Source organism: Balaenoptera physalus (assembly GCF_965194825.1).
Source record: "Balaenoptera physalus genome assembly, chromosome: 4".
Taxonomy (NCBI): domain Eukaryota; kingdom Metazoa; phylum Chordata; class Mammalia; order Artiodactyla; family Balaenopteridae; genus Balaenoptera; species Balaenoptera physalus.
This window is the reverse complement of record NC_138891.1, coordinates 116,914,561-116,938,692: the sequence shown is the minus strand read 5'-3', so window position 1 is coordinate 116,938,692 and position 24,132 is coordinate 116,914,561. Positions and strand designations below refer to the sequence as shown.

Sequence of the window (24,132 nt, the reverse complement as noted above, 5' to 3'; positions counted from 1 at the left end):
AATAAATACCTGAAATAATTAAAAAAAAAAAAGTCAGTAAAAGAAAAAACAGAGTTATGTAACTTTTTAGATTTATTATGAGTTTGGTACTGCTGGACAGTGTGAAAATGATTCTTTTTTTTTTCTGGGTTTCATTTTTTTAATTGAAGAATTTACAAATCAATTGAAGTTGATTTACAATATTGTGTTAGTTTCAGGTATACAGGATAGTGTTTCATTTTTTTTTTTTTTTTTACAGATTATATTCCACTATAAGTTATTCCAAGATATTGGGTATAATTCCCTGTGCTATACAGTAAACCCCTGTTGCTTATCTGTTTGATGTATTAATCCCATACTCCTAATTTGTCCCTCCCCCTGCTCTCTCCCCTTTGGTAACCATAAATTTGTTTTCTATGTCTGTGTGTCTGTTTCTGTTTTGTATATACATTTATTTGTATTATATTTTAGATTCCACATATAAGTAATATCGTATAGTATTTGTTTTTCTTTGTCTGACTTATTTCACTATGCATAATATTCTCTAGATCCATCCATGTTGCTGCAAATGGCAATATTTCATTTTTTATAGCTAAATAATATTCCATTCACATCTTCTAAATCCAGTTGTCTGTTGATGGGCACTTGGGTTGCTTCCATGTCATGGCTATTGTACATAGTACTGCTATGAACACTGGGGAGCATGTAACTTTTCAAATTGGTGTTTTCATTTATTCCAGATATACACCCAGGAGTGGAATTGCTGGATCATATGGTAGTTCTATTTTTAGTTTTTTAAGGAACCTCCATACTGTTTTCCATAGTGTCTGCACAAATTTACATTCCTGCCAACAATGTACGAGGGTTTCCTTTTCTTAACATTTGTTATTTGTAGACTTTCTGATAAGTGGTTCTGTGTCAGTCAACTGAAAACTCAAAATGAAATAAAAAGGTCTCTAACTCCCATAAAACACAAAAATTCTTTTCCTATGGTGTGTATAAATGTGAAAGGAAAAGCAATAAACATATTACAAGATATTATTTAAAAAATCTTCATAACATAACATTTTTCTTCAGTGTGCATGAAAAACCATAACCCAAATTGAAACATTAAGATGTCTGATTATATTAAAATTGAGAACTTCATTAAAGAACACTTTATGAAAGCTAACAGCAAGGCAAAACAGGAAAAGAGATAAGTAAGCACTATACATCAGTAATAAAGAGAAATACAACTTAATTTAAAAAAATCAAGACTTGAACACACATTTTACAGAAGAGAAATTCCAACTCGGCAATGGAAAGTTCTTAAAATCTTCAGTGAGGAGAAACATGTAAATTAAAACCCCAATGAAATAGCACATGCCTACCAGAATGACTAAAATTAGAAAGCCTTACAAGACCATTTATTGGAGAGGATGTAGAATAACAGAAATATTCACATGTTGTTGGTAGGGGGTAAATTGGTACAACCTCTTTGGCAAATTATTTAGGATTATTTATTAAAATTGAAGATATTCATATTCTATAATACAGCAATTCTACTCCTAGGTATAAAACCAACAGATATTCCTTCACATATGCATTGATATGTATGTTCAAGAATGTTCATAGTATTAACACATATTAACCCCAAATTTGAAACAACATATGTCCACCACCAACAGGAGAATGAACATGGTTCTTAGTTTTATAGAAAAGTAAGAAGCTAGTTACTGGGTTAAGGGCACACTGGGAGTTTCTAGGTTCTATTTCCTGACATGGGTGTGGTAGCTAAGTGGCTATTTGCTTTATATTCGTTAATTAATCTTTAGTTTTATGTTTTATGTTCTTTTCTGCATGTAGGTTTTGTATTTTACAATAAAAAGAAAATTAGAAAGCCATATCTGCTCTCCCCACCCTTCTTGAAACCAAAAGAATGAATGGCCTAAGCAGACCAAGCTGCCCTGCCCCTTCCATCTCATAAAAGGGAAATGACATGCCTGAATCAAGGGCTGCTTGTAATAATACATATCTTTTGCTTCTTCCTGATTCCTGAGCAGTCTTCTTGGTTTGATTCTACTTCAGAAGCAGATTGGAGAAAATGATGGCTCTAAACCTGAAACACCCTAGTCTTGGAACTCTATGTTGAGTTCAGATAGGAGGAAATTGTAAAGATCTCCAAAATTATTGGACTTTTTTGGGGTTATATTTAGAAGACTGTCCTTCCTTACTAAAATTCCACAAGCTAAGTGGATAATGGAATGTAGAGGAATTGGTTAGCATACCCTCACCACTGTCACAATCAAATCATACATATGCTTCCCTGGATTCCAGGGAGTTCTAAGGAAGTCATCTAAGTTGTCCTTTGTCTTTCCTTATATGCTGTATCCCCTCCCCTGTAATGTACATGCCCAGTGTCCTCATGCCCTGCTAACACCTCACTAGCTGTTATCGTGTTCTGATACATACTAGAACTAAATCAAGTAACTGCAACTTAATCCCTACCATCAGACCAAAGTATTTATCTTCATTGTACTGAATGTATTGCTGATCTCTCTCAAGAGTTCATTATGTTGTAGGAAATTTCTTGTACCCCAAGCCAAAGCATTGCAGTCTTACTTGGCAGCAAGATTTTATATCTAACCACAGTCCTGAATATTCTGAGCTTGCTAACCTCTTTCCTTCCTATGGCTCCCCTGGGTTATAGACCCCATAGTGGTAATGCACCCAGAACTTGCACCTTCCCTGGTGCCCCAAGGCTCTACAGATACAGTTGGCCGTCCGTATCTGCAGATGTGGAACTCTTGGGCACAGAGGGACGACTGTGCTGCGCCATTTTATATACGGGACTTGAGCATCCTCAGACTTTGGTGTCCATGTGGGAGGGCGGGAGATTTGGGGGGGGGCAGTCCTGGAACCAATACCCCATGGATACCAATGGACAAGTGTATACAGAAACTCTTAAATCATAGCTACATGTTTCATGTCACTCTGGCCCAACTTGTTCCAGCAGAAGCAGCATTCGATTTTTCCAGTTAGTGAGTCTAGCACCAAATCCTACACATTATTATCCAGAATGAGAACGAATGATCACACTCACCTAAAAGGTCCTAAATGACTTGGCTTCATTTCCTCCAATGCTCTTTCTCACGCATTACACCAGCTAACCTGGATTCTTTGAATACTCCATGTGCACACAGGTACCTTCTTGACTCACTTCCTTGCTCACATCCTTCACATCTTTGCTCAATTCTCACCTCCTTAGTGGGAAATTCCCCAACCAAACTACATAAAAGTGCAACCTACCACACTCACTAGGCATTCACTGTTCCTTATTCTACTTAATGTTTCTCTACAGCACTTATTATTATCTGACATGCTGTATTTTACTTGTTTATTATGTCTTTCTCCCACTAGGATGTAATTTCCACTATGATAAGGATTTTTGCTCTATTTTCCTTTTTCACTTATAGCACAAAGAACTGTGATGGACCCATAATAAACTGATCACATGTAAATGTGTTAAATTAATGAAACATAATTTGCATGAGAAATTAATTGAGGAATTAATACCAGAAAAACTCATCTTTTAAAAAATAGCATTTATCTTATTTTCAATTCAAATTTTGAGTCACTTTCAAAGGATTTTATAGGAGATTTTGTTTTACCTAAGTGTTGCTGACCTGATTATATTTACTTTGTGATTCTTGGGTGCTTTTCTTCTCAGGTTTAGGCATTAAAGAACCCTTGGGACATATAGATTTCTATCCAAATGGAGGGAAAAAGCAACCTGGCTGTCCTAAATCAATTTTTTCAGGTATACCAATAGTATTTTAGAATAAATTGTGCATGAGTCAAAATAATGAAAGAAAATCAGTTTACTTCTTTCCCTTATTAATCTGGGGGCAAGATTTTTTTTATCACCATTGCTCATGATTCAGGAGTTATTGGTGGAAAATGGTTTAATGTGATCCTTCTCAGTTCATAAATGTTACCAGTAGACATCCCATTTGGTTATGGGTGAAACCTATTACATTATAGTCTCAACAGTTTTAGTTTATCATTTTAAACATTAGGAGAAGTTATAAGTCAATGAAGAAGCATGTATAGCAAAATTATGTAACACAAGTTTGGCTTCAGCATTTAATTTTTACCATTACCATAGTATTCTACAAACACAGATTTATGAACTTCTGCACTTGGTTATTCTGTACATAAATAGCTGAGCAACAGCTCCAGGTGTGGAATTTGGCTCACTTCAGAGCTATGGCAAAAAAATGTTCTGAGGTCTACAGTGTCAACCAATCAAGTACCACGTCATTAAAGGCCGCTGCAACTAGAGAAGTTTGGTTAAAGGGATAGGGATGTGAGAAGTTAGGAAAGGAAAGAGAAATGATAAAGTTTTAATGTCACCTTGTTTCATAGTCATATCCGACACTGAATAGAAATGTTAGGCGTGGGAGTTTAGAAGGGAGATATGTGTACACTAGTTATTAAATATGGTAGCACTGTGTGTAGAGTTTGTTGAATAATTGAAATTAAACAATTTTGCTGTGTTATTACTTTAGAAAAATTTCTAATAAATCTCATGTAAAAGGCATATTACATTTAAGTTTTAAATGGTAACATTTGTTTAGTTGCCTGAGATAAAACTGCATTGTAGTCAGCACTTTGATATTCATACAGTGCACAGCATTAGGTAGAACTTAATATTTAATTTTTTTTCCAAACTTACTTGAACTTGGCTTAATACATCTAACTTCTTGACTCTGAACACTTAAGGACTTGAATTTATTAAATGCGACCACCAGAGAGCAGTTTACTTATTCATGGCAGCTTTGGAAACAAGCTGCAATTTTATTTCATTTCCTTGTCATTCATACAAAGATTACAAGACTGGTTCATGTGTGGATTGTGCCGACTTTAAGGAAAAATCATGTCCTAAACTAGGTAAGAGAGATTGTCATAATTACTGTACTTCTTTGTGGAAAATGAACAACGTAATTGTGTCAGTATTTTCTGCTGGAAGCTTTCATACTTACTTGTGAATATGCTATTAACATTTTATGGAAAAATTTTCTGAGGAACAGAGAAAATAGTTTATTTCCTACTAAATATTTTTCAGATTCTTAGTGACAGGAACTTGGTCAACCTCCTTTCTGTGCTCCATGTAGTGGAAGCATTTGGTGGTCTCATGATGATCCTTGTTCTTGATTCACAAAAGGATCTCACTATTTAGCATCCATCTATATTTCCACTAAAGAAAGAAACTTGTGCATTCTTAGTGGTACTGAGGGTTTTGTTTGTTTGTTAGTTTGTATTTTTATGGGAAGTCTTAACAAGTGAAGAGGTGTGAACCATGGTTAGCTTTTCATTTGCTATTAGCAAGTAGATATGAATCGTGCAAGGGTCACACCATGCATGTGAAATCAATAAACGTAAGAGCAGTTAAGTGTTGCAACTTTTGATAACTAAAGCCTGCCAGTGGGAAATTATAGAGAAAAAAAGAATCCATATAAAAAATAGAATGTTAGAGCTGGAAAGAATCTCAGAGGCTGTTTGTTCAGGGTTTGCCAAAGACAATACCAGACCCCAAGCATGTCATGGGCATGTAGACATCTGATCAGTATCATGATAGGCTCTACCAGAAACGTTTCCAAAGTCAAGTAACCTCAATGAAATGGGTAGCAATTACAAAGGCTGAATTAAACAGCCTCCTGCGGTTTTCTTTCACAGGAGGTTTATACTAACATACTAGAGAATTGCTAGAAGAGGCAGGCAATATGCAGGCTTTGCATGACTTATTTCCTCATAGACCCCTTCTGTCCACAAAATATCTTGTGGGATTAGTTTTCTTCAGGCCTCATGTGCTTTCCTGGTCCCGTTGCTTTTCCATATAAATGAGGAAATTGTGACCCCGTGTGAACATATGGATTGCTGAAGTGCACAAGTGAAAACTGGAGTTAAGTCTCTGAATTTTCAATTCAGTATTCTTTCTACTGCATTCAAATTTCAAATTCGGAGGTAGCAGTGTAGAAATAGACACATACATGAAGTAGGAAGCATATTAAATATGTGTGTGTGTGTACATATTATATATTCTGTATGTACAAATATTGTTTGTATCTGAAATATATATTATACATACAATATATAGTGTACATAGATGCTATCTATAATATATACATTGTATATATAATGTATACTTATGCGTACTGTATCTGTATGAATGTGTATATAGGATAATTGAAGGCTGTGCTCATGGAGCTAAATTCTGTGTTCAAGTTTTATCTAATCAATTTATTCTGCTGAATTCACTGAAAAGAGTTTCAAGTAAAATTCTGCATTTGTAATGGTAAAAACTTATACAAATGGACTTTAACTATATGGCATATGCAAAGCTCTGATAAGGTTTCCAGGGAGTAGATTTATTTGTGAATCTTGAATGTAAGAGTTGTTATTGTAGTTGAAATAAATAGAATGTGAAATTATTTGAAAAATGATTTTTAAATTATAAAAATTCATAAATTATAATTATTATTATAATACATTGATCCTTTAGTTCTTTTAGTGATTTGATATTTTTGTATGCTATTTGATGAAAGTCCAATTACTAATATTCTATTTCTCAAATCTCAGGTTATCAAACTGAGCTATGGAAAGATGTTTTAAAAGAGAGAATAGAGAACAGAACTCTCAGGACCACTGTGTTTTTGGATACTGTTGGCAGAAATCCATTCTGTAGTAAGTTAACATTTTTAACAAATGAACCAATGATTAGTTTTATATACTAATTCATATTTTTATTCAAAATTCAAATCTCGTAATGTACTTTCAAGGAACTTTAAATTTTGTTAGAGCCAGTTATACAAATTCAAATAAGGACTTAATTTTTGAATAAAATGAGCATATGCTTTGGGTAATATTCTTCCAAAAAAATCAAGATCTTCTTTCTTTACCCCCAATTTCCATGATTATCCTTCCCACGTTTAGAGTTATGTCAGCATATAACAGCTTACAGAGTTTAAGACATCTATCTACACTATTACCACCCTTTCAGAAACTGAAACTAAATTATATAAATGCAAAAATATGCAAGTAAATAATAATCTTCCCAATATATTTAGAGTTAGACAAGAGGAAAAAATTTGAAGAACAGAAGAGAATCTCAGAAATGTATTAACTAATTAGTTTTATGAGGAGCTATTTAAAAAAGTAAAATTATTCTATTTGGAGAGCAAGATCTTAAAGTGCTTTATAAATAAAAGCAAATCCTATTATATGAAGAATCTTATGAAATAAGTTTCCAGTCACTGCCATTGATCTTGGTTACTGGGGAATAAATATTTAAAATAGACTTATTATTTTAAAATATTTTAGGTCAGTTATTGCAGATGTTTTGCAGTCAAAGTTATTATCAATTTTTAAGATACTCTTTAAACATTTGTGATGTGCCCTGTCATTCATCAGAATTGGGCTCATCCATTTTTTAATCTAAAATTTTTATTGAATTAAATTTGGATTCACATGCAGATATAAGAAATAATGCAGAGGGATCCTGTGTACAATTTATTCAGTTTTCTTCTGTAGTAAAATTTTGTAACACTATAGAATAAATGTAATATCATTACCACATGATATTGATATTGCTACAATCCATCCATTTTATTTATATTTCCTCACTGGTGTGTGTGTGTGTGTTTAGCTCTGTACAACTTAATCATCATATAGGGCTTTGTATCTATCACCACAGTGAAGATATTGGACAGTTCCATCACTAACAGACCCCTTGGGTGGCACTTTTATAGCCATGTATACCAGCTTCTTGTCCTGCTGTTTCTAATCCCTGACATCCATTAATATACTCCTAAAATTTTGTCATTTTGAAAATGTTATATAAAGGGAATCGTTCACTATGTGACCTTTTAATTGGCCTTTTTAAAGTCAGCATGATTCTCTGGAGGTTCATCCGGCATATATCAATAATTCATGCCGTTTTATTGCTGAGTAGTATTCCACAGTATGTATGTACTGAAGTTTGTTTAATCACTCATCTCTTGTAGGACATTAGGCACGTGTTTAGATTTGGCTATTATGATTAATGCTGCTATGGATATTTGTATAAAAGTTTTTGTGTGAATTTAAGTTATCATTTCTCTGTTAGAAAGGCCCAGGAATACAAATGCTAGGTCAGAAGTTAATTGTACATTTAACCTTATAAGAAATTGAGAAAGTGTTTTGCAGTGTGGCTGACCATTTTGCATTACCTGCAGCAAAGTATGAGTGATCTAATGAGTGATTTCTTACTAGCATTTGGTGTTGTCATTATTTTAAAAAATTATCCTTCCTGATAGGTATATAGTGATGCCTTGTTGAGGTATTAATCTTTGTTGCCCTAATGGCTTATGAGATTGTGTATCTTCTCTGTATATCCTCTTTGGTGAAATGTGTGTTTGTGTCTTTTGCTCATTTTCCAATTGGATTTTTTTTAACTGTTGAGTTTTGAGGATTCTTTATATATTTTTGATAGTAGTCCTTGTTTCCTTGTTGAAGATTTGGTTTGCAATTATTTTTTCCCAGTCTGAAACTTGACTGTCTTTTCATCTTCTTCACAAGGGCTTTCACAAGGGCAAAAGTGTTTACTTTTGATGAGGTCTAATTTATCATGTTTTCCTTTCATGGACTATGCTTTCGGTATCTAAGAACTCTTTGCAGAGCCCTAGGTCCTGAAGATTTTCACCCCAAATTTTTGTCTAACAGTTTTATAGTTCTGTGTGTTCCTTTAAACATAGACAACCTTGTTTTAAATTTATATTGAAAAGTGCATACCCTAGAATATCTAAAATAATCATTGCCAAGAAGAATAAAGAAGAAATAATCAATTTGACCTTTCTTCTGTATCACATCTCTTTTTCTGATTCTCTTCTTCTGTCTTCCTCTTCTACCTTTAAGGGTTTGTGATTACAATCTTTGGGACTGCACTGGGCCCACTTGGATAATTCAAGATAATCTCTCTATTTTAAGGGCAGCTGATTAGCAACCTTAATTCCATTTGAGATCTTAATTATCCTTTGCCATTTCAGGTAACATATTCACAGGTTCCAGAGATTAGGACACAGACATATTTGGGGAGGTCTACCACAATTATAATATGCATATGTGATTTTTCACAGTTTACTGGTATCAACATTTACCACGTCAAGTGAAATGTGGGAACTTCACTTCCATTTAGGTTATTTTACATTCTCCACTTCTATATATCATCTTGAGTATTGGATCATGTGAAAATTTTTATTTCAAGTATCAAATATGATGTATAAATTCACAAGGATAAGGATAATTTATTGTACGCACCCATATTTCTTTTCTTCCTATTATTACCTTTTGTTTCTGATACTCCAAGATTATTTATTTCATCAGTTCCTCTGTGTTCCTTCTTACAATATTTAAGAATGGGTCTGTTAAAGAGAAATCCTTTAAGTTTTTCTTTGTCGGAGAATATCTTTTATTTCTTCTTTATTCTCAAAGGATAGTTTTTCTGGGTATAAGATTTAGAGCTGAGTTCCTTCTTTTAGCACTTGAAAAATGCTGTGTCACTTCCTTTTGGCTTCTGTGGTTTCAGATGAGAAATCCGTTGTAACTCAATTTGGTGTTCTCCTGTAGATAACACATCATTTCTCTTTGGCTGCTTTCAAGATATTTTTCTTTGTTTCTAGTTTTCTGAAGTTTAATTATAATTCTTTTGTTATACTCCCACAGGTCCCTGAGGTTCTGTCCATTTTTTTTCTCAGTCTGTTTTCAGGTTGAGTTTCAGGCAGATCGATCTGTTCTCCAGTTCACTGATTTCTATGCTCTTTCATTTCCACTCTGCTATTGAGACTATCCAGTGAATTCTGTATCCATTATGGTATTTGTCATTTATGTAATGTCTACTTTATTTTCTTTTATAGCTTCTATTTCTTGGCTGAGATTTTTCTATTCCTTCATTTTTTTTCAAGAGACTCTGACTTTGAAGCATTTTTATGACAGTTTCTTTAAAGTCCTTGTCAGATAATCCCAGCCTCTGATTCATTTCAGTGCTGGCATTAGTCGATTGTCTTTTCTCACCAGAGTTGTGATTTTCTTTGTTCTTGGTATAATGGGTAATTTTCAATCACATCTTGGACATTTTCTCTATGTGACAATTTGAGTCCTGTTTAAATCTTCTATTTTAGCAGGAGTTACATTGTTTAGGTTTTGGCTTTATGTATTTTGAGGCTGTGAGTTTTAGCTACATAAAGCTTCAGGATTATCATATTTTCCTGGTGATTTGCTTTCCTTTGCTCCTTTTTTTTGCTTCATAAATAAAAATGCATTATTTTTTGCCTCACAGACTATTTTATCAGATTTTGTCACAACAACAATTTGTCTCATAGAGCCTTCGAATCTTGTGTCTTCTTTTCTATCCTCAGTATTATATTCAGTAGTATTTTATTTCACTTATTTAACAATAAACAATTATTATGAATATTATCATTAATCAAATGCTCACTTATATTTACCAATTTCAGTTTTCTACATTTTATCTTGTCCTTTCCTCCCTTCCCAACTCCTTCCTTTGGGATTTAATTTCCATCTTGCTAAAATAGATCCTTAATGACTTTTCACTAAGTAATGTCTCTCAGTTTGTTTGTTTGTTTCCTTGAAAATGTCCTTATCTTTTTCTTACTCTGGAATGTAAATTTAGTCCAGAATAGAATTCTACATTGAGAGTTTTTTCATTGAGTACTTTGAAGATATTAATTCTCTCATTTTAAGATAATTTTTTTCCATTTATTAGCAGTCTAATTGTTCCCTGCAGATAATCTATATTTTTCTTCTGGTTAAACTTATGTATGTATATATGTATTTATTTATCCATCTATTAATTTATGCATGATTTGTTGTTATTTTCTAGTCTCAGTGGTCAGTTCAAATCTCTATTAAAGAAAAAATATTTGTGTTATTTCAAAATAAAGATTCATGTCACATTTTAACAGAAAACTCTCATCAGTCTGCTCTTCTTCAAAATTCTCCCTTCAGAACAAGTTGGATTTTGTTTTTTCCAGAATTTAGGTACCATAATACTGGAGCATTTTTCATGTAAATTTTTGGAGGTCCTTAACCAATGGGGACTTGTAAATTTAAATTCTGTGTTACCTGGAGTTTTATTTAGTCTTAAGGAATTTATTATTCCACTTAAGACCCATACACAACCAATAGGAAGAATTTTTCAAGTTTCTCTTTCAATGACAAAGCAGAGAGCTAAGGTCCCTGACTGTGCAAGGTTTTTCACTGTAGCTCCATCACTTAGTGTTGTCTCCTGCTGTAGCATGGAAATTGACACTTCATCCTTTGTCTCCATGCTACACCCAGTTCTCAAGTCCCGTGCAGATCCAGGGCTTCAGTTCTTCTTACGCCTTGCCTTTAATTTCTCTTCATTGCTGTCTCCTGATATTTTCTCTTCCTTCATCTGAGCTTGGTCGTGTTTTCAATTTACACCCATAATTTCTATACGTTTGTAGCAGGAGGCAGGCTTATTATGTAACATCTCAATATATCATACTGCCAGGAATCATCTGAGCAAGTATGAGCACCCACTTTTTTGGGTGAGGGGACCAGAGTATTTTATCTAAAGCTGGGCAGTCACTTCAAAGTAAGAAGTGTTCCTTTATGTCTTTTGTGTTAGCAGTTGATGAGGGTCAATTATAAATCCATTAACTTATTTGAGGTAGTACTAAGCATCTGGCATAGGCAGGAAGTTACTCTGGGCTGTTTAGTAGCAACATTTAACAGCTAGCATGCACAATTTTAGTACATATGTATTTCACAAGAAAAGTTCATCTATCCCATGTTCTGTTTATATACATTGTCTTCCAAGAGTTTTGCACAATATTGGGAAAATTCACGGAGAGTAAGAACTTTCTGTGTAGCCCGGACAATATCGGGTATAGGGATGAGTTCAGCATCTTTGCCTCTGAAAGATATATCAATTTTTTTGTATGGGCATTTTGAAAAAGAACTACTATGAGCTCACTCTATATAGGACTGTCTAATTTTACAGTCATTCCGAAACAACCAGTGAAATTGGGAATTATATTTGTCAAGCAAATTTAGCTAGGACTATTAATCAGATAATTAAGGAACCTTATCATATTTACCTTAGATGTGCTATTGATAGAGAAAAATTGTTTAATTGACCTAAATTCTGATATTTTTCGATTTGCAGACAAGTTAGTATTTACTAATTATTTGACCAACTTTTCACCATACCCATGACTGTCTGGCAAGCTTTTATTCCTCATTTTCAAGACTAGTTAAAAATTAACAAGAGGGAATTTCCCTGATAGTCCAGTGGCTAAGACTACGTGCTCCCAATGCAGGGGGCCTGCTTCGATCCCTGGTCAAGGAACTAAGAGTTCACAACTAAGAGTTCACAAACCACAACTAAAGATCCCACAGGCCACGTGCCACAAACAAGACCCGGCACAGCCGAATAAATAAATATTAAAAAAAGATTAACAAGAGGTAAAATATATTACTTATGTACCAAATGAGTGCCTCTCAATATTATTTGCAGATATTATATATGCCTAGATTACATAAATATCTATTTACATGCATATCTGCACCAAAACAAAGTTAAAAAATAACATGAATTGCATTCCATGTTTTTGTTTTGTAGCCTATTATTTTGTTCTCAGTATAACTGTTCTGGATAAAATGATGAAGGATGGCTATATTACATTTAAATTATTAAACCAACTTGGAATGGTTGAAGAGCCAAGGCTCTATAAGTAAGTATAATTTAGTATCTTTTTGTTTTATAAAATATGTTTTCTCGAGCTTTTGGAGGATAATCTAAATAGTATAAATTTTCTATGCAGTGAGTCTTAAACTGTTAAATATTAAATGGATCTCTGGTGTCATATTCTAATTCATTCATTCTATGGAGGGAGATGCCGAATATGAAAGAAACTAAATAACTTGTTCATGTGATACATCTAGCTACTATAAGAGTTAGAAGAAGAGAAGAAACTTTCCACCTAATTTTGAACACTGATAGAATGTGTTGTAATAACTAATAATATCACCCCATAACAGTTTATTACTTTAAACTGCTTAGAATTGTGTATATATGTATGTACCCATGCACACATATACATATGATTCATCACTTATTCTTATCAGACACATGCTTTGTTAGCTTTTGAATTCACGTATTCAACGAGTGTTATTCAGAACCAACCAAACGTATTCAGGCATTTCACCAAATGATGGGGATCCAAACTAAAATAGTAATGTTACCGTGCTCAAGGAGGTCACAGAATCCTGGAGGAGACTAATGCATAATTACAGCTCTGAGTAATAAGTTTTATAGTAGCAGAACACTTATATGCTATGGGAGTACAGAGAAAGAAGCAAGGAAGCATTTGAAAGGGTGGTATTGCAGTCAGGGAATGGGAGATGGCGCTTTCAAAGGCATGGATAGGAAAGTACGTGAGTTCATTAATAGCACAGATTGCAGTCCTAGAGCAGTTGTTTCAAACTTGTTCAGAAGGCAAACAAATTGTGAGTCTTGCTTTCCTTTACAAGAATCATGTTCTATGCAGAACACCATGAAATACTGATGCATTTTTATTCAAACACTTGATTAGTGCATTTTTCATGAACAATGTAAAATATAAAACCCATACGCATGGTAAATCTACCCATCTAAGCCTGGCCAATGGCTTTCTTGTGTTTCTATTAATAATTCTTTGCTAATAAATTTAACCATGCTTTAGGATTTTAACCCTTTTAGATGCCAGGGAAGTCAGAGACTTTTAAATGATCTTTTATTTCCCTTTTCAAAATTAGAATAGGAATTTTTTTTGCTGTAGAAAATGTGTTATATTATACAGTAGAAAGTGAGAATAATCTATAATTACATTGTCCAGGGATATTCACATTACTATTTGGTTTATAAACATTCCTCTTCTTCTTCCTCCCCCTCCTCTTCCTTCTCCTTCTCTTCCACCTTCATCTCTTCCTTTTCCTCCTCTTTCTTCTTCTTTTACATGCCCCTGCACATGCCTGCATTATTTTTTTACTTAGCAAACTTAGGATCATTTTGCAAATGTGTTCTGCATTCTGATTTTTATACTGAATGCGATAGTGTGATCATTTTTTCTGTGTCACTAAAAATCACTTACACATCATAATATGATGCCAAATATATTAATATGCCAATATAGGATTTTAAACAGAGAGTGTCAATATTGTGTATTCAGGATAGAATGACTCCCCAGATGGATGAGTAATGGGGAGATTAGTGTGGAACAAGTCCAGAATGGTTGCTATTGTAATAATTTATATGAAAGATAATGGAGGCTTGGATCGAGTCAGTGGAAGTGGGTTTTTAGGATTTACAGTAGATTTGTTTTTGTGATTAATTAAACATGTGAAAGTGAAGGGAAAAAAACCAATATGGAGTGACTTTGAGTTTTAAGCTTGGCGACTATTTGAATTATGGTGCCATTTACTGAGCTAGGAGATACAGGGAGAGGAGCCAATTTAATGATTCAATAAAATTTCTTGAACTGTACTAGAAATTAAGGAAAAAATTTAGGGAAAATTAGATTTCTGTCCTTTCATAATTTTTGTCTAGTGAGCAGTTTGCAAATACATAATACAAATAAAATGATGATGTTCATCATTCCTGTTTCCAAACAATTTTTAATGAATATCTATATTGAGCTAGGCACTGTACTAGGTGCTGAATATACTATGATGAGAAAAACAGACATGATCCTACCCTCATTAAATTTACAGTCTAATGAGGGATATAAAACAAATAATTATAAAAATATGTAAATAAAAATCTGTCTGTGAAAAATGTCTTGAGGAAAATTATAGTATGTACGGGAACATAAAATAGGGAATGTGAAATAGTTAGTGGGGTCACTAAAACTTTCTCTAAGGCCTTTTAATATTAGTTGAGACCAAAATGAGGAGCAGGAGTTAGTCGCTCTGCTGCATTCTGGGCAGAGGGGCCAACAAAGGCAAAACTCCTGAAGCAGGAGAAAGTATAGTCCATTTTGGGAGCTGAAGGAAGTTTATTATGTCTGAGAATAGAGGCAGGGAAAGGAAGAGAATGATGAGAGAGGTAAAAAACACTTAGATTTTGGAGGAATTAGAACTTGTAGGACATGTTCAAGGATTTCTATTTTATTCACTGGGCAAGAGAAAACAAATGAAGTGTTTGCACTGGGGCAGTCTGGTTGGAGCCAGGACTGGATTATTATTTTGGAAAAACAATTTAACCACAGTGGATTGGAGAGGGAAAAGACAGGATGCTGTTGCAAGAATAAAGACCAGAAACAATGGTGCCCTGAGATAAAGTGTTTACAGTGGAAATGGAAAAATGAGGATGAGGATGGATTCAAAGCAGATTCAGGATATTTCATAGACAGTCAGCAGGCACATGGGATAGATTAGATGTAGGAGTCAAAGAGAGGATGGGGGGGACCTGCAAGATGGTAGAGGAGTAAGATGTGGAGATCACCTTCCTCCCCACAAATACATCAAAAATACATCTACATGTGGAACAACTCCTACAGAACACCTACTGAACACTGGCAGAAGACCTCACACTTGCCAAAAGGCAAGAAAATCCCCACGTACCTGGCCATGTGGCTGACAGGGCCCATGTACCTGGCCATGTGGCTGACAGGGTCTTGGTGCTCCAGCCTGGTGTCAGACCTGAGCCTCTGAGGTGGGAGAGCCGAGTTCAGGACATTGGACCACCAGAGACCTCCTGGCCCGACGTAATATCAATTGGCGAGACCTCTCCCAGAGATCTTTGACTCAATGCTAAGACCCAGCTCCACCCAATGGCCAGCAAGCTGCAGTGCTGGAGGCCCCATGCCAAACAACTAGCAAGACAAGAACACAACCCCACCCATTAGCAGGGAGCCTGCCTAAAATCATACTAAGTTCAGAGACACCCCAAAACACACCACCAGACACGGCCCTGCTCACTAGAAAGACAAGATCCAGCCTCACCCACCAGAACACAAGCAGTCCCCGCTACCAGGAAGCCTACACAAGCCACTGAACCAACCTCACCCACTGGGGGCAGACACCAAAAACAACGGGAACTACAAACATGCAGCCTGCAAAAAGGAGACCCCAAACACAGTAAGTTAAACAAAATGAGAAGGCAGAGAACTACACAGCAGATGAAGAAGGTAAAACCCCACCAGACCAAACAAATGAAGAGGAAGTAGGCAGTCTACCTGAAAAGGAATTCAGAGTAATGATAGGAAAGATGATCCAAAATCTTGGAAATAGAATGGAGAAAATACAAAAAACGTTAAACAAGGACCTAGAAGAACGAAAGAGCAAACAAACAATGATGAACAGCACAATAAATGAAATTTAAAATTCTCTAGAAGGAATCAATAGCAGAATAACTGCGGCAGAGGAATGGATAAGTGACCTGGAAGATAAAATAGTGGAAATAACTACTGCAGAGCAGAATAAAGAAAAAAGAATGAAAAGAATTGAGGACAGTCTCAGAGACCTCTGGGACAACATTAAATGCAGCAACATTCTAATTACAGGGGTCCCAGAAAAGAAGAGAAAAAGAAAGGGTCTGAGAAAATATTTGAAGAGATTATAGTTGAAAATTTCCCTAACATGGGAAAGGAAATAGTCAATCAAGTCCAGGAAGTGCAGAGAGTCCCATACAGGATAAATCCAAGGAGAAACACGCCAAGACACATATTAATCAAACTATCAAAAATTAAATACAAAGAAAAAATATTAAAAGCAGCAAGGGGAAAGCAACAAATAACATACAAGGGAATCCCCATAAGGTTAACAGCTGATCTTTCAGCAGACAGAAAGGAGTGGCAGGACATATTTAAAGTGATGAAAGGGAAAAACCTACAACCAAGATTACTCTACCCAGCCAGGATCTCATTCAAATTTGACGGAGAAATTAAAACCTTTACAGACAAGCAAAAGCTAAGAGAATTCAAACCAGCTTTACAACAAATGCTAAAGGAACTTCTCTAGGCAGGAAACACAAGAGAAAGAAAAGACCTACAACAACAAACCCAAAACAATTAAGAAAATAGTAATAGGAACATACATATCGATAATTACCTTAAATGGAAATGGATTAAATGCTCCAACCAAAAGACATAGACTGGCTGAATGGATACAAAAACAAGACCTGTATATATGCTATCTACAAGAGACCCACTTCAGACCTAGGGACACATACAGACTGAAACTGAGGGGATGGAAAAAGATATTCCATGCAAATGGAAATCAGAAGAAAGCTGGAGTAGCAATTCTCATATCAGACAAAATAGACTTTAAAATAAACACTATTACAAGAGACAAAGAAGGACACTACATAACGATCAAGGGATCAATCCAAGAAGAAGATAAAACAATTGTAAATATTTATGCACCCAACATAGGAGGACCTCAATACATAAGGCAAATGCTAACAGCCATAAAAGGGGAAATCGATGGTAACACAATAATAGTATGGGACTTTAACACCCCACTTTCACCAATGGACAGACCATGCAAAATGAAAATAAATAAGGAAACACAAGCTTTAAATGACACATTAGACAAGATGGACTTAATTGATATTTATAGGACATTCCATCCAAAAACAACAGAATACACATTCTTCTCAAGTGCTCATGGAACATTCTTCAGAATAGATCATATCTTGGATCACAAATCAAGCCTTGGTAAATTTAAGAAAATTGAAATCGTATCAAGTATCTTTTCCAACCACAATGCTGTGAGACTAGATATCAATTACAGGAAAAAAAATGTAAAAAATACAAACACATGGAGGTTAAACAATACGCTATACTAAACAACCAAGAGATCACTGAAGAAATCAAAGAGGAAATCAAAAAATACCTAGAAACAAATGACAAAACGCGACGACCCAAAACCTATGGGATGCAGCAAAACCAGTTGTAAGAGGGAATTTTATAGCAATGCAATCCTACCTTAAGAAACAAGAAACATCTCAAATAAACAACCTAACCTTACACCTAAAGCAATTAGAGACACAAGAACCAAAAAACCCCAAAGTTAGCAGAAGGAAAGAAATCATAAAGATGAGATCAGAAATAAATGAAAAAGAAATGAAGGAAACAATACCAAAGATCAATAAAAATAAAAGCTGGTTCTTTGAGAAGATAAACAAAATTGATAAACCATTAGCCAGACTCATCAAGAAAAAAAGGGAGAAGACTCAAATCAACAGAATTAGAAATGAAAAAGGAGAAGTAACAATTGACATTGCAGAAATACAAAGGATCATGAGAGATTACTACAAGCAACTATATCCCAATAAAATGGACAACCTGGAAGAAATGGACAAATTCTTAGAAAAGCACAACCTTCTGAGACTGAACCAGGAAGAAATAGAAAATATAAACAGACCAATCACAAGCACTGAAATTGAAACTGTGAAATCTTCCAACAAACAAAAGCCCAGGACAAGATGGCTTCACAGGCGAATTCTATCAAACATTTAGAGAAGAGCTAACACCTATCATTCTCAAACGCTTCCAAAATATAGCAGAGGGAGGAAATCTCCCAAACTCGTTCTACGAGGCCAACATCACCCTGATACCAAAACCAGACAAAGATGTCACAAAAAAAGAAAACTACAGGCCAATATCACTGATGAACATAGATGCAAAAATCCTCAACAAAATACTAGCAAACAGAATCCAACAGCACATTAAAAGGAGAATACACCATGATCAAGTAGGATTTACCCCAAGAATGCAAGGATTCTTCAATATATGCAAATCAGTCATTGTGATATACCATATTAACGAATTGAAGGATAAAAATCATTCTCAATAGACACAGAAAAAGCCTCTGACAAAATTCAACACCCATTTATGATAAACTCTCCAGAAAGTAGGCATAGAGGGAACCGACCTCAACATAAGAAAGGCCATATATGACAAACCCACAGCCAACATCGTTCTCAATGGTGAAAAACTGAAACCATTTCCACTAAGATCAGGAACAAGACAAGTTGCCCACTGTCACTGCTATTATTCAACATAGTTTTGGAAGTTTTAGCCACAGCAATCAGAGAAGAAAAAGAAATAAAAGGAATCCAAATCAGAAAAGAAGAAGTAAAACTGTCACTGTTTGCAAATTACATGATACTATACATAGAGAATCCTAAAGATGCTACCAGAAAACTACTAGAGCTAATCAATGAATTTGGTAAAGTAGCATGATACAAAATCAATGCACAGAAATCTCTTGCATTCCTTACACTAATGACAAAAAATCTGAAAGAGAAGTTAAGGAAACACTCCCATTTACCACTGCAACAAAAAGAATAAAATACATAGAGATAAACCTATCTAAGGAGACAAAAGACCTATATGCAGAAAACTATAAGACACTGATGAAAGAAATTAAAGATGATACAAATAGATGGAGAGATATACCGTGTTCTTGGATTAGAAGAATCAGCACTGTGAAAATGACTACACTACCCAAAGCAATCTACAGATGCAATGCAATCCCTATCAAACTACCAATGGCATTTTTCACAGAACTAGAACAAAAAATCTTAAAATTTGTATGGAGACAAAAAAGACCCCGAATAGCCAAAGCTATCTTGAGAAAGAAAAATGGAGCTGGAGGAAGCAGGCTCCCTGACTTCAGACTAAACTACGAAGCTACAGTAAACAAGTCAGTATGGTACTGGCACAAAAACAGAAATATAGATCAATGGAACAGGATAGAAAGCTCAGAGATAAGCCCACGCACATATGGTCACCTTATCTTTGATAAAGGAGGAAAGAATATACAATGGAGAAAAGACAGCCTCTTCAATGGGTGGTGCTGGGAAAACTGGACAGCTTAAAAGAATGAAATTAGAACACTCCCTAACACCATACACAAAAATAAACTCAAAATGGATTAAAGACCTAAATGTAAGGCCAGACACTATAAAACTCTTAGAGGAAATCATAGGCAGAACACTCTATGACATAAATCACAGCACGATCCTTTTTGACCCACCTCCCAGAGAAATGGAAATAAAAACAAAAATAAACAAATGGGTCCTAATGAAACTTAAAAGCTTTTGCACAGCAAAGGAAACCATAAACAAGATGGAAAGACTACCCTCAGAATGGGAGAAAATATTTGCAAATGAAGCAACTGACAAAGGATTCATCTCCAACGTATACAAGCAGCTCATTCAGCTCAATATCAAAAAACCAAATAACCCAATCCAAAAATGGGCAGAAGACCTAAATGGGCATTTCTCCAAAGAAGATATACAGATTGCCAACACATGAAAGGATGCGCAACATCACTAATCATTAGAGAAATGCAAATCAAAACTACAATGAGGTATCACCTCACACCGGTCAGAATAGCCATTATAAAAAAATCTACAAATAATAAATGCTAGAGATGGTGTGGAGAAAAGGGAACCCTCTTGCATTGTTGGTGGGAATGTAAATTGATACAGCCACTATGGAGAACAGTATGGAGGTTCCTTTAAAAACTAAAAATAGAACTACCATATGACCCAGTAATCCCACTAGTGGGCATATATCCTGAGAAAACCATAAGTCAAAAAGAGTCATGTACCACAATATTCATTGCAGCACTATTTATAATAGCCAGGACACAGAAGCAACCTAAGTGTCCATCAACAGATGAATGGATAAAGAAGATGTGGCACATATATACAATGGAATATTACTCAGCCACAAAAAGAAACGAAATTGAGTTATTTGTAGTGAGGTGAATGGACCTAGAGTCTGTCATACAGAGTGAAGTAAGTCAGAAAGAGAAAAACAAATACCGTGTGCTAACACATATATATGGAATCTATAAAAAAAGAAACAAACAAAAAAAGGTTCTGATGAACCTAGGTGCAGGTTAGGAATAAAAACGCAGACGTAGAGAATGGACTTGAGGACACAGGAAGGGGGAAGGATAAGCTGGGACGAAGTGAGAGTAGCACTGACATATATACACTACCAAATGTAAAATAGATAGCTAGTGGGAAGCACCTGCATAGCAGAGGGAGATCAGCTCGGTGCTTTGTGACCACCTAGAGTGGCGGTATAAGTAGGGTGGGAGGGAGACGCAAGATGGAGGGGATATGGGGATATATGTATGCATATGGCTAATTCACTTAGTTACACAGCAGAAACTAACACAACATTGTAAAGCAACTATACTACAATAAAGATGCTAAAAAATTTTTTTTTAATTAAAAAATAAAAAAGAGAGGATGATCTCAAGGGCAAAGCCTAGTTATCTGGCTTGGGCAATAGATAGTGGTGCCATTTAAAATTATAAGAAAATTTCTAAGTTTTAGGGCAGCAGTGTCCAACTTTTTGGCACCAGGGACCGGTTTTGTGGAAGACACTTTTTCCAAGGACTGTGGGGGCGCAGGGGGAGTTCAGCCGGTAATGCTAGCGATGGTTCAGGTGGTAATGCAAGCGATGGGGAGCGGCAGATGAAGCTTCGCTCACTCGGCTGCCACTCACCTCCTGCTGTACGGCCCGGTTCCTAACAGGTCATGGACCAGTACTGGTCTTCAGCCCGGGGGTTGGTGACCCCTGTTGTAGGGTTTTTGTTTTTCTTTTTTTTTTTTTTTTTTCTTTTTTGGTGAGAGGTGAGTGTTGGGGAAGATGTCATTAAATTTGAACTTAGTGAGCTTTAGGCATCCTTGAGATACCCAAGTAGACATAGTGAATAACAGCGGGTATATGTGTCTGGGTCTCATCAGACAGGGCTCAGCTGGGGGCAGAAGCTTGGTGGAGCACACAGTTGGTATTTGGAACCAGTGGAGTAGATGTGAGTTTTGGGGGGAAGACAACATGTTTCCATCTGGCTATGTTGACTCTGAAGTATCTCTGAGAAATCTAGATAAGCTCTTGGACAGAAATTAGAGATATGACCAATGACATTATATTCTGTGAAAGAGGAGGTAGTCACTGCCACAAGGGAGCAGGGATGGGTTTTGAGGGGAGTGATAACAACCTTTTTTGGACCTAGATGCTGTGGGAGAATCAAAAGGAGAAGAGAGCAGGGACAAATATAAGATGGCAGAAGTGCTGGGTGTCCCGCTGGTTGCTTTTCAGCTATTCTATAAGTGATAGTTACCTTTGCTCAAGTAAGTCATTGTTGCCTCAAAGGAAGAAATTATTTCAACAGATTTTTTTTCAGTTTCCTTTCCTCTTTTCTTTCCCTTTCCTTCTCTTCTCTCCTTCCTTCATCCCCTTCCTTCCTTCTTTCCTTTGTATCTTCCACCCACCCTCCCTCCCTTCCCCCTTCCCTTTCTTTCCTCCTCCTCCTCTTTCTTACCTTTCTCCTCCTCCTCATACTCCTTTGCTGTTTCCTTTGGAGTCAGGCAGACCCATGAAATGATAAAGTGGCACAGAACAACAAAGGATCACTATTTGAGGGCCCAGTCTATTCAAAGAACGGAGATAGTTGTTCAGGGGCCTATAAAAAGAAGCGAAATGTGACTTCTCTAATCTTAGTTATATGTACAATCTAGATACCAAGTCGGAAAGACAAGATGTCCCACTTTTTCTCAAAAAAGTTTTCCCCAAATATTTGAGTGTGGGGATATATATATTATTATTATTTTATTTTGTTTTTAATTACTATTTAAATTATTTTAATAAATACTTTACCACATGTTTTATTGTTTGGCCTTTTCCCTATAATATTAGTATTTCTATCTAATGTTTATAAGATTATATTGATTTTGAAGTTGTATTACATTTTGAATTACTAATATGATGAGATATTAAATTTTCTGTTTAGGAAGAACAGATTATTTTGTAAACATCAAGAATTCAAGATTCTTGCTCAGTTTTTAAATGATGTTGTAAATATTTCAAGCATTAGTTTGGCATATTTTCAGAGCTCAAATCAGCAATGTTCCACATGCAAATACACTATTCAACGTCTCAAGTTAAAATCACTTACATATCCAGAAAGGTAAGAAAACTAAATTTTGATTTCAATGTTATCGCTTAAACTTGAAAATATTGCTTTGCTAAGGAGTGGTTTAAAAATTCATGTACTCGAATATCTGTTTATTGTGTATTTTAGATTGTATTTTATATAAATATTGGAATATCTAAAAGATACAAAAATTTTTTTTGGCTTAGATGAGATTCATTTTGGAATCACATTACCCAAGCAAAGAAAAAACACATACAGTCATTTCATGAGACACAATAAACATGAAAAAAGTGAGACAAATGTCTGCCTTAGAACTTTATCAGTCATTTCAACGGGTTTCTGGATTGCTAGAAATCTCTCTTCTTTGGTTGACTGCAACACTTTCTCTTTATCTCTGTTTATGTTCCTGTATTTATATACTTGATTTCCCAATTACCTTTTTGTGAATGTCAAACACAGTAAATAATCTCTGGAGAATAAAAATAATAAAAATAATTAGTGGTAAGCATATGCATTTAGATGAGGTCTATCTCACAAAGCAGAACTGGGAAAATTCTTTGAAGTATGTTATTTTGTAAACTTTTGGTATGAGAATAGTCATTCAAAAGTCAATGAGTGGGGACTTCCCTGGTGGCACAGTGGTTAAGAGTCCGCCTGCCAATGCAGGGGACACAGGGTTCGAGCCCGGTCCGGGAGGATCCCACGTGCCGTGGAGCAACTAAGCCCATGAGCCACAACTACTGAGCCCGAGCACCACAACTACTGAAGCCCGCGGGCCTAGAGCCCGTGCTCCACAACAAGAGAAAAGCCACCACAATGAGAAGCCCGCACACCACAACGAAGAGTAGCCCCAGCTCACCACAACTACTGAGCCCGAGCACCGCACCTACTGAAGCCCGCAGGCCTAGAGCCCGTGCTCCGCAACAAAAGAAGCCACCGCAGTGAGAAGCCCATGCACCACAAAGAGTAGCCCCAGCTCGCCACAACTAGAGAAAGCCGGCACACAGCAACGAAGATCCAGCACAGCCAAAAACTAAAAAAATAAATAAATTTATAAAAAAAAGTCGATCATTGTAATGGAGGGATAACAAGGGGTAATTTTACTTTTGCCTTTGACTGAAATACTTACAAAAATACCAAAAT

General features: G+C 35.6%; 1 protein-coding gene across 6 annotated transcripts in view; it reads left to right on the top strand.

Annotated features, from left to right (window-relative positions):
- Positions 1-24,132, top strand: part of LIPI (lipase I) — a 100,104-nt gene that overhangs the window by 29,982 nt on the left and 45,990 nt on the right. For 3 of the 6 annotated variants that reach the window (XM_082460479.1, XM_082460480.1, XM_082460476.1), the window contains exons 5-9: positions 3,689-3,778; positions 4,744-4,911; positions 6,601-6,705; positions 12,665-12,776; positions 22,846-23,022. In XM_082460479.1, coding sequence (XP_082316605.1) covers positions 3,689-3,778; positions 4,744-4,911; positions 6,601-6,705; positions 12,665-12,776; positions 22,846-23,022 — 652 coding nt within the window. The remainder of the gene's footprint in view (positions 1-3,688; positions 3,779-4,743; positions 4,912-6,600; positions 6,706-12,664; positions 12,777-22,845; positions 23,023-24,132) is intronic. The other 3 variants (XM_082460477.1, XM_082460478.1, XM_082460481.1) reach the window with 3 other exon arrangements.